This window comes from Oryzias latipes, chromosome 3 (assembly GCF_002234675.1).
Source record: "Oryzias latipes chromosome 3, ASM223467v1".
Lineage (NCBI taxonomy): Eukaryota > Metazoa > Chordata > Actinopteri > Beloniformes > Adrianichthyidae > Oryzias > Oryzias latipes.
The window spans coordinates 14,284,288-14,296,161 of NC_019861.2; the positions used below are offsets into that span (position 1 = coordinate 14,284,288).

The 11,874-nt window shown below is 37.7% G+C and overlaps 2 protein-coding genes across 2 annotated transcripts; one reads left to right on the forward strand and one right to left on the reverse strand.

Annotated features, from left to right (window-relative positions):
• Positions 1–901: 901 nt before the first annotated feature.
• On the forward strand, positions 902–6,214 carry LOC101160969 (cell surface A33 antigen-like). Its single transcript, XM_004067097.4, has 6 exons — positions 902–1,175; positions 1,480–1,646; positions 1,717–1,936; positions 4,383–4,547; positions 4,831–4,947; positions 6,019–6,214. Coding segments are annotated over exons 1-6 (711 nt in total). The 5' UTR covers positions 902–1,135; the 3' UTR covers positions 6,021–6,214.
• A 14-nt stretch (positions 6,215–6,228) lies between these two features.
• Positions 6,229–10,416, reverse strand: blzf1 (basic leucine zipper nuclear factor 1). Its single transcript, XM_004067096.4, has 7 exons — positions 10,283–10,416; positions 9,900–9,971; positions 8,522–8,982; positions 8,180–8,379; positions 7,890–8,018; positions 7,144–7,363; positions 6,229–7,034 (listed from the first exon to the last, which is right to left on the reverse strand). The coding sequence occupies exons 2-7, from the start codon at positions 9,913–9,915 to the stop codon at positions 6,849–6,851; spliced, it is 1,212 nt and encodes a 403-aa protein (XP_004067144.1). The 5' UTR covers positions 9,916–9,971; positions 10,283–10,416; the 3' UTR covers positions 6,229–6,848.
• Positions 10,417–11,874: the final 1,458 nt, after the last annotated feature.

Here is an 11,874-nt window from a genome sequence, read left to right on the forward strand (position 1 = left end):
AAGTAAGGTAGAAAGCGCCATATAAGTATACGCCATTTACCATATCTCTATGTCCTTATCAAAAGATGTTGCAATTACAAAAAATTAAAGACTAAATACAATAATTATTTTTTTAAATAATTCTACTGGCCAAGCTTCACCTTTCTGCAGATATTTCCCAGTTGAATTCCCAAGTTAATTCTTTTACCAACAGTCATAAACAATAGAGACATTTAACCTCAAGGATGTTTTGTTTTTTCAACAATTCAAATGCTGCTTTTTCTTAATGCAAAGAGTGACAGCATGATGAAGGTTTGTGCTATTTTTGTTGTTAGTGGATCTAATCCTGTTATTCCTCATTGTGTTTCTATTAAAAACCATTTTTAAGGCAAAAGTGTTTCATTGTACTTAATTTAAAGGTCTCTTTAGAACACACTGGACTATCTTAAGAATGTCTTCAAGAACATATTCAACCTAAAGTTCAAATAGAATATCCACCTTTTATTTTTTATTTATTGTATTTTTTAGTTTGTTGGTGTGCAGTTTACAGGCTTTGTGGATTTTAATTTGGCTGTCTTCATCTGTTCATTTTTTGTTCTCCATCGTGTGTCCTCTCAAACTAGTTTGTCAGCAAAAAAAAACATGTCAAAACAAGTGCTGGAGAACATGAGTTAATGCAATCCCATAATGCCATGCTTCCTTTTTGTTCTCAGTAATCTAACATGTTACAAATCTAAACATAATTGACAAAACTTGATGAACTAAAACCAGTTAATCAAATCTACAAGTCTATTATTGATTCCAATTGTTAGCATTGTTCTTTAAAGCCCAAGGGTCACAGTGGAAAGATAAGGGGAGCCACATGTGGCTCCAGGTACTCAGGTTGCAGACCTTTAGATTTTAAGTATTGACAGGACAAGCAGAAACACGTTTGATGTGCAGGAAAAACGCCATACCTGTGTAACTGCAGGCACAGTGATTTGAGGTAGACAGTTGATCATCTTGGATGGGACAGCAGGCTGCAGAAAAGTCTCAGTCAGGAGTTTCAACATTACATTGCGTAAAAGTATTTTCGGTTCTCCTTTTTCAAATCATATAAAAGCGCGAGAAGGAGAAGAGCAGGTTGAATTTGGCTGATTGACCTACGTATTTTACAATGGAGAGCAGCATGTTTACCTTTCTTCTTTTGTGTTTGGGTGAGTAGGCCGTTGAAAATATTCTCATTTTCTTTCCACAAAGACTCTGCCCCACCTGTTAGCATCGAAAGCTTAAAACCTGCTTTATGTTCTTTTGTTTCCCATAAATGTTTCCTAATTTCTTTTTCACAAAAGTACTCAAAATACGGCTTTTACATCGCAAAAGACAGGATGTTTAAAAGACAAAAACACTTTTTTATATCAACATTATTTTTCCTTTAGATGTGATTTTAAATTTTGCTTGGTATTTATTTAATACAGTTATCAAAGACTTTTCTTTAATTCTTCTTTTTTGTTCTGACAGTGTGGTCGAATGTTGCTGCCATCACTGTGGAAATTCCTCAACAAATGTATGAGGCTGCCAATGGAAGTGATACCAAAATACCATGCACATTTACAACAACAATAACAGAGCCAACAGCAGGCGTTATCTCCTGGTTTAGGAGGGTTCTAGAAACCACTACTGGGAATGTCAGTATTAAAATAATATAAGCAGGTTATTCTAAGTTTAAGTGGTTTATTTGTCATAATTTTCCAACAGGAGCTAATTCTTACCTACTATTATCCGGACAAAAGCTATGATGTGCCACAAACTGTTGATGCTAAGGGGTTTTCCATTGAGGCGGATTTCCTGAAGGGCCAGGCCGACCTTCTACTCAAAGAAGTCACACCAGAGGACAACATGATCTATGAATGCCGTGTCCAGGTTCGAGGGGATGTTGAAGGCAATAATGCAAATTCGGCAACTTTGATCGTTTTGGGTAAGATCTTATATACATTTATGGAAAAAACCAGCAGGTTGAAAGGCTAGACAAAAATTAATGTTTGTTGATTTTTGTAAAGAAACGGATAATGTGACATGAAAATCTAAAGGCCCGTACACACCGGGACGAATATTCGCCAGGCGTTATTCGCCAGCGTTTTTCGCCACGTTTTTTGTGTTCACACCCAGGCTGACGATGAGCCGAGCGAACATGCAATTTCATTCCCTGACATTAGATGGCGCTTAATGTAAAACAGAAATACTCCTGTACACAAGGTGGCGCTGCGCAACTTTGCGATTCTTAAAGTTGCTTTTCACTCAGAAGAAGAGAGCAAGTATTTACACGCTTGTCAGAATAATACAAAGAAAACATGAATATTTCAAGCACCTGTTGCTCCAACTGGTGCTTGGTTCGGGGATATTTTAGAATGTCCGTCATTATTTCTTCGCGGCAGTGTAGATGCAACTCCGCGTCTATCTTCTTCGCTGGTATGTGTGCTCAGCAAGGCAGTTTTGTGTTTGAGCGCCCCCAAGTTGTGTTTTACTGTAACTTCAGAGGCTCCAGACACGTGTGCAAAAGCGCCATTCTCATTGGTCGAATAGATTTCGACGCCACGCGTCAAAAAAAAAGAACGAACCCGAGGCGTTTTTTTCCATTTGGCGCTTTGACGCGTGCCGTTTTTTCGCGTCGGTGTGCACACTCTCATTGGTGCCCTTTGTTTAGTCACGAGGCGTTAAACGTCGGCGAAAATCACACGCGAAATTCGTCCCGGTGTGTACGGGCCTTAACACTGTGATTCATGTGAAACTATAGAATTATCAAAAAAATGTGTTCTTAAGCCTTAAGCCCTTAAACTGCAGCACCATGCAGAGAAACTATTTTACTTTACAGCTGATAAAAGAAAAGATGTTTTAATTTAGAAGTTACCTGCTTAAATCATTTTATATCACAAGGATAATACTGATGTCAAGGTAGATATTTTTAAATGGTCCTTTAGTTTTTATGCTACTCCTGCAAAAAAGTATTTGAACACCTGAGAAAATCAATGTTAATATTGAGTACAGTAGCCTTATATTTTTGGCACAAACGGAACCCCATATGTTTTGTGCTTACACAAGTCAAACATTTCCTGTAGCTGTTCCCCAGGTCTGCACACACTGCAGGAAGGATTTTGGCCCACTCCTCCACACAGATCTTCTCTAGATCTGTCAGGTTTCTGAGCTGTCGCTGAGAAACACAGAGTGTGAGCTCCGCTTCGAGTCATTGTCATGTTGGAAGACCAAGCCATAAACCATATTCAATCCTCTGACTGAGGGAATTGGTAAATGGTAAAAGGCGTATCCTGTTTGGCGCTTTCCTACCTTCATCGAAGGCCCAAAGCGCTTCACAGTCCCATTCACCCGTTCAGACACAAAGTCACACACTGATGGCAGCTCTGCTGCCAAACACTGGCGCCAACTTATAACTACTTTGAGGCATGGGAGGGCAAGGCGAGAATCAGTCCTGTTCTAGGGATTTTGGTCTCAGTTGACCATATGACTTTCTTCCATGCCTCCTCTGGATCATCCAAATGATCATTAGCAAACTTTAGACGAACCTGGAGAAGTGTTAGTTTAAGCAGGGGAACCTTCCGTCCCATGCAGGATTTTAAACCGAGATATCTTCGTGTATTACCAACAGAAACCTTGGAAATGGTTGTCCCAGCTCTTTTCAGGTCATTGATCAGCTCCTCCTGTGTAGTTCTGGGCTGAGTGCTCACCTTCCTTAGAATCATTGGGATCCTACGAGGTGAGATATTGTTTAGCTTCTTCCATTTTCTAATAATTGCTCCAACAGTGGTTCTTTCTTCCCTAAGCTGCTTGGAAATTGCCCTGCAGCCCTTCTCAGTCTTGTGGAGGTCCACAATTTGGTCTCTGGTGTCTTTGGACAGCTCTTTGGTCTTGACGACCATGTTAGTAGTTGGAGTCTTATTGATTGTATGGGTTGGACAGGTGTCTTCGTGCAGCTAACGACCTTAAAAAGGTGCTTTTAATTTATGATAATGAATAGAGTGGAGGTTAACTATTTAAAGGCAGAATAACAGGTCTTTGAGGGACAGAATTCTAGCTGATAGGTGTTCAAATACATATTGCTGCAGTAGCATACAAATAAATTATTTTAAAAAATCATATAGTGATTTCCAGATTTCTTTCGATTATGTCTCTCACAGTGGACATGCACGTAAGATATAAATGTCAAACACCTCCATGCTTTCTAAGTAGGAGAACTTGCAAAATCAGTTGCAAAGTCTTTTCAAATGATTATTTGCCTCACTTAAGTAGATCTAATGATTATTATTAGTAAACTCTGAAAGATTATGTTCGATATTGATGCGTTGTAGCAAACTGGATCTAGTCACTTGATTCCTAAAGGATATGCCTTTGTTTGAATTCCTTTTCCTAAGCGGCTCCAACCACGCCCATCTGTGAGGTGCAGGGAACTCCAGAGTATGGCCAGAACATCAATCTTACCTGTGTGTCTAATGAAGCTTCTCCCCCTGCCGAATATAAATGGGAAAGTCGTGATGATCAGGACAATCCTCGTGCTCTAGACCCCAAATCTACTGATGGTAAGTGCTGGAGAACATGAGTTATGTACTTCTCTGGAACGACAGCTGGGATTATGGTGAAATTAGCACTCTGCCAACATCAGAGCTTACTGTTTGTCACTTCTTTGTCTGACTTTATATTAGGCTGATTTTCATCTTGTAGTCTGGTGTTTGTTGCCTGAAAAGCTTGATATTTTAATAAATTAAATCTGCAGTTTCTAGACCAACTAATTTAGGGAAAGTTTAAGCCCCCACTTATTTTCTGTATCCTGCATTCTGACATGTTCAGTCTTTTCTTTTGCAGAAGGAGGTGTTTTGAGTCTTTTTGACATCACCAAAGACACATCAGGAACCTACGTCTGCACATCCAGTAACAAAGTTGGCTCTGCTTCGTGCAGCCTCCCGCTCTCCGTCACGTCATGTATGTGGTTTTGATTTCATTTCAGTAAATACTTCCTTGCAGCTATTTAACATAAGTCTCTTTGAAGAAAGCCCAGCCGTTACCGTAGTACCAAAGGCTCATTTCTATTATCTGTATCTGTTGTATCAATCATTTGTTAAAAACCCCCAGAATTTGGCCATAGGTGACTCAAGGTACACCTTCAGGAGTTGATTTCTTGAAGGTTTCGTTTTCTTACTTGCTTTTTTAAATTGAAAGCTTATAAACTGAGAGCTTTAAATTGACCAAAGCAGATTTTATTACTGCAATCTGCCAATTTCACCCTTCCAACCCTCCCTTATTGTAAACAGACTGTCCAAAAAACATGTATGAAGATATAAGACATTTCAAACCTTGAGAGGCAAAGGTGGGGCCTGTGCAGACGACTGTGTGGTGTGCAAGCAGCAGTAACAAGATATGAAGTCAAACCATTTCAGTAATGACTGTGTCCAGACATTCTGTTCACAAAATGAATAGAATTGGTTTAAAAAAAACTGAAAGACTTCAAATTTCATCTAAACCAGACTTAATTCTTTTGCAAACAAAGCTCCCTCTGAGTTTGTATAGCCAGCATGAAGTCTAATTCAAAAGGCCTTTATAACGGCAGTAATTAAAATGAACAAAATAGAGGGTCGTTTAACCCTGGCTGAAATACCACAGTTCTGCATGCTTAGCAATCTTTTTAAGGGCCTATTATATGCCAAAGGAAAATGGTCAAAATTCCTTTTTTCATAAAGCATTGAAGGGTCCAATGTATGTTGAAAAGTTTGAAGAGTATTTACGAAACAGACTAAACCTTAAGCAAAAAGAATAAAAATAAAATAAAAAAAGATCTCACATCAAAGAGTGAAGTAGGAATTTCAGTTTTCATCAGGTACCATCCATGTACATTAGAGAACATCTTTATTTACAACACAGCAATAAATGTATTGTTGTACTTATCTTATACACATGAAGTAAGCTTTGCTTAAATTTTTGAGTATTGCTCTTTTTTTTTTCTATAATTCAGTTCTATGTATAATTATTTTTACCTAACCATTGTTGTTATTGCAGAGTTTATGATGACTTCAGTGACAAAGATCCAGACGGGAACGATGAAAATGGAGAAGAGAGCTCAAAGGGTTGATTCCAAGAGCCCACAGATCTGCTGGATCATTTTGATGAAGGAAGAAAGCGTTGCGACTTTGATCAACGCGATGATTACAAAGACACATTTTGTAATTTCAAATAAATCAAAAGGAAAAATAAAGCTTTTTTTCGACTTTTTTTTATTCTTTTCTTTGAACAATAGTAAAATCTCAACATCATTAAACAACTATTACATCTTAAAAATCCTAAATATAACATTAACCTCAAAACTCTCAAAAACATACATTAATAAATATCATTGTATCAAAACTGCAATGTTAGGAAGCAATAAGATTCTTTGTTAGGTCACAGTGAGCACCTTCCACTGTAAACATCCTGTAGGGTCTCTGCTCTTTAGACTTGCTCTTCTTAACTGTTTCAGTAACAATTCTTTTAAAGCAAAAAAAAAAAAAAATCATAAAATATAATAAACACTTTCCCAATCAGAAAAAAGCACTTTGTGCTCATTATGCAACACTGACATGACATTCATTTGGTTTCAGTCAGATTTTCATCCCACCAAACAAAATACTCCATTTAGTCAACATTTCTGTTGATTCTTAAAGCTACAGTGAGTTAATATCAATACAGAACATCTGAAATGTTGGAAACTGAATATTTACATGGTTAGTAAAACTACATTTTCTTCAGAGTTTTTTTTTCGTAAAAAAAAAAAAATCACTAAAAATGCCATCAATAATCCCTGAATATAAAAAAAAAAAAAAGAAAAGTCTTGGTGCCCCCTTATCTCACCTCTACAGCACCAGGATATCTCCACGACAATGCACACAGCAGTTAAAAGTAATGTTCTCATAGCGGGTGTAGGGGTGAAACCTCCCAATGCTCTTCTTGCTGTTCAGGAAGTTTGAGGAGGATGAATCAGTGAGCTCAGCCTCCGCTTTGTTTTCTGAATGAGAGATCGGGTCCAAAATCTGCAGCACCTTGGCGAGATAAACGGTGAAATGTTGATGCAGTTTTGAGTTTTTATAGAAAGAATGTACAGAGAATAAAATGCTTCGATGCAATTCATGTTTTTGTACGAATAGCTACCTTCTCAGCCATTTTCTCAGCTGGTGTGCTGCAGAGCTGCTCAGCAGCCCCGTTGCTTTTCAAGCCGCTGCTGCTGTCCTTTCCCAGAAGGCGCGAGTTGATGGTATCTGCTAGCTTATGATTGGCTGCTGCCAGCTCTCCTATGCTGAGGGGCTGAGCACTGGGGTAGTATGTCTGCTGTCTGCCCCACTGCAGAGACACCAGGAGCTGCTCCAGAGATCTGAGCGAAACAGAGGCCACAGATGTTCCTAGGACTCATCCAGATGACCATGCTAACATCTTCACTGCTGTCATTTGGACTTCAGTAGCATCAAATGAACACTGCCGCAAGCATCAGAGAATGTCAGGTATGCAAAGAATGAAACTTTTAGAAAGGTTAACTGATCATAACTTTTTAGTGAACTTTAGCACTGTCAGTTTGTTTTCACATTCAATCATTCTATTTGTGCTGTCACACAAATATATTGCTGATGAAGGCCATTAAAAAAATGATAAACCTCTTTTTTTTAAACCCATACGAACACAGACCCCCTTTTTTTAATTAAATTATGTGTATTTTACCACAAACAAGTAGACCACAGAATCTAGTTCTGATATTTTTCTGTTACACTGATGTCACCATGGGTTCTTATGGATTAAATGATTGGTATTTTCTTATGGCCCAACAACTTTAAATACAGCAGAGAGCAGCGACAATATCAACCAGCACTCGGTCTTGGGTCACCATGGATCAGTTGTTATTTCACCTGTGAGTGAGCATCATGTCTCTAGAAAACTCCTCTCTCTCCAGAAGCAGGTCTTGGATTGCTCCTTGTGCCTCTCTGGTCTGTCTCTGGAGAGCCCCTCTGGCGTTGGTGAGTTCCTCTGCCATGACTCTAAAGATATAAAGCTGGGCTATAAATCACAACAGCATCCAGGCCACGTTTTTCTAAAAATTAGCTTCTTTAAAAATGAGACAGAAAACCAGAATCTTATGGCAGCACACAAACATTCCATTGCTTTTCTCCAGAACTCGTAAAAAAAAGCATTTTCTTACCTGCTGGCCAAGAACTTGCTCCTCCAGACGTCACACTGGATGCTCATTCGCTCCAGCTGCTCTGCAGTGTGTGCAAGACTCCGACCGAGAGCCTCATTCTCCAGAATCAGTTGGTTTTTCTCCCGAGCCAGTCGTTCAAAGTGATACTGAAGGTCATCGCCTACAGATGCAACCAGCAGTTTCTTCAGTTCACGGTTGACCTGGCACAAAAAAATATGTTGTTATGAAGGGTTTTTATTAGAGGACAAAGACACTCAAAAGAAAAGAGAAAAAAAAACAGCCATTTATCTAAACAGAAGTCAACAGTTATCACGGTCTTTCTTTGTATTCCAATAGGCTTACCTCTGTCTGCACTCGAAGCTGATTGGAGAGGCCCTCCTTGTCTTGTAGCAGTCTGCGTTCTGAGTTTTGTAGCTTCTTCAGTTCTCCTCTCCAATCTTCAACAAGCGGTGGTGAAGGAGAGCCCCGTTCCTCAGCCTGGTGGTCCGGCTCTCCTTTCCCTTCAGTGGGTCCTGTACGGCTGCTCCGAGTGATCGCAGCTCGAGGTACAATAATCCTTACAGCCTCCACCTCAGTACAGGCCTCTCGACTCACCTTGCCCAGGTGCAGCACCCCACGAGGCTCAGGGATGGCAGGGGCAGGGATACAGGTAGACTTTGGGCTGTGCTTTGGGTTAGCTACTTTGAGGAGGGAAACTTGAGATGGATTTGGAGGCAGGACTTCAGTGTTTATTTCCAGCACTGCTTTTGAATTTTCTGTTTCCATGCCATCTCCAGGACCCCGAATAGGAACTCTGGTAGAAACTAGATGATAAAAAAAAAGGGGGGGGAAAGCCACACAGAATTTTTTTATATTTAAAGTCATACATAAATAGTATATGCCAGTTGTTGCCAGTTACCATCTTCCGACTGCTTACCCTTGAGTTTTAAAAAGGAAAAGTATTTATATACATATATTGCACAACAGTTTTGTTTATGTGTCTCATATAAATTACAGTATTTATCCAGAGGAATTAGAAACAACAATGGCAAAAAGACTATAGTTTGTAAAAGCACTGAAGCCACAGATGTTTCTGAATATAAGCAAGATCAGCTGACAAACCAGCTCATAATCATCATTTTAACAGGCATAACAAAAACACAACATGGAGCCTCTTTATCCACAGTAGGAAAGAGTAGTCGTTTACCATTTTCTTTAAAGAATAGTAGCAATAGGTATAACACTACTATGTTAAAAAAGATGGAATAATATATATATATATATATATATATATATATATATATATATATATATATATATATATATATATATATATAATTTTTCCTTTTTTTTACAGTTATCTAAATATCCCGTGATGTCTTTAAATATCAAAATCTTAAAGAAACAATAACACCACTATGAACACAAGTGTCTGTCGTGGTGGAGTATAAACACATAAACAACAAGCTATATCTGCCCAGATAAGATTTAGACGGTTAAAAAAAGTTTATGTTTTATGATTGTTTTACTGGTCTTATACACAACCTTATGGCCTGTTGTTTTAGTTATGACATGTTTTCTATTGAAATTTGCTGGCAAATGCTGTTTGCTATCAGAACCTGATAAGTTGTACAAAACTGCATGTTATCAGCAAAGTTTAGTTTTTAGATGATCCAGTGAGCATAAATCAATGCACATGTAAAACAAGTGCGGTTTATCCTTTATGTATAACATAACGTACCCCTCACAGCTGCCATTATGACGTGGAGATGACCAAAGAAGATATAGGATAAAAAAAACACGATCCCAGTCCCTGTGGAGGAAAGAAAGAAGACCAGATACAGTCATTTGTTTACTATATCATAAAAAGAGTCTGATTTATGGCACCGATCAAAGAGAGAGCTGACTTTAATAAATCAATGTCAACAGCTGAGTTATAAATATCACTGATAAGGAAAGCTAAACAGCTAAGCCTTAACCTGTTTAGCTTGAAAGTAGCCTCTAGGCTACTTTCAACGTTAGCTATTTGTATTTCGTACACACGTTTTACCTGACACTGAAAAGAATAAAAACTTGGAAATAAAGTCTAACTTACTGCTGCATAAATACACTTTAACGTTTTACCTTTCAGTTCTGTCGTTGAAACGAGGGAACAACAGATACAAAAGCGGCTTATGGTCACAGCCACCTTAGTGAGCTAGCCGTAAGCAGCGGCTATGTTGGGTTGCCACATCCTCTGTTGACTTTCTTGGAGACAGGCAAGGAGCTGAAAATGTAGTGCTGCCCCCTACTGGACTGGAGTGCAGTGAGAGCCACTGACAGGAAAAGACAAGCATAAGAAAATCGGCTGTCTAGTGTAATTTTTTTAAAAAAAGAAAAGAAATCAAATGAGAAAGAATTTGAATAATCATTCTTAAATCATAAAAGAATCTAATAGACCTGTAGATTGAGAATTTTAATAAAGACACGTGAATTTTCAATGTACAAGTTACTTATAGCAAATGTAAAATAATAATAACTTTCAAAATACACACAAGTTATTGAAAAGTTTAGAGTAATGAGAAATTGGTTAACGCATTTGCTTTAAACCATGTGTTTAGTTGTCATGTTGTTTTCTTACTTGCTTTTTAATTTCAAAATTTTGCTTGATGCTGTTTGAAAAAAATAAAGTAAAATTAAAGGCACAAAATAATCAACTTTTTTGAATGAACACTGCAGCCCTCTTGTGCATTTTTTAGTATTAAAAATACAGATCTTCAAAAGGTTTACATTTTTGCTCAACAAGCTCAGTTGGATTAAAGGTTTGAACACTGTATCCTTTTTATGTATTAAGCGGTAACTTTTCCATCATCTTTCTTGTTCATATATACTTAGATTCTAGAATAAACTTTATTTTCCAATATAATATAATCCCTTACGTATTTGCATCAAACAAAATTCTCACAATTTATTTATGCAACAAACTCTGAAGTAGTGTGAACCCCGTTAATTGTAACATTTAGACTTATAAAGATTTAACATACAATCTGACAGAAAAAAATGAACTAAAACGTACGGTCATCCGTAGCAAATAAAATCTTTTGTTTTACCACCAGATGGCAGAAAAACATTGAAGCACCATTATGAGAGAGCAGAGCAAGCAAATAAAAACACAGTTTCTGTAGTACCTAAAGTGTTATGACACTTCTTGGTTGTTTTTTCAATGCACCCATTTCTGTGCAGATTCTAAAAAAAAATAAAATAAAATAAAAAAAACTCTGTTAGTTTGGAGGGCTTTTGCTGCAACAAATTTGCAATATTTTGCTTGGTAGATGAAGAATAAGGATACTTGAGGAAAAATGTGGTAACATCTTACTCTTGTTATAAGAAGAATGAAGTGAATGGAAAATTGCATTTTATGGTTTTCATTGGGAAGATACAGTAAAGTAAAAACGTGTCAATAATTTATTGCACCCTTTCTGGAGGCCAATAAAAGCTCTTAATAGAACAAATAAATGCAGATTTCAGACCATAGATGTTGGAGGTTCAACGGGAGCGTTCCAAATGTTTATTTATTTATTTAATTGTTTGTTTGCTTATTTTTTGCATTGGTCCATTAAGAAAAATGAAAGAAAATACTGCTCAACAAAGCAGGAGACGACGTAAATGTGAACTGGGGGAAAAACTGATTACGAAATGTGATCAAATGCAACCGAGCAGGAGGATGTGATAAAAAA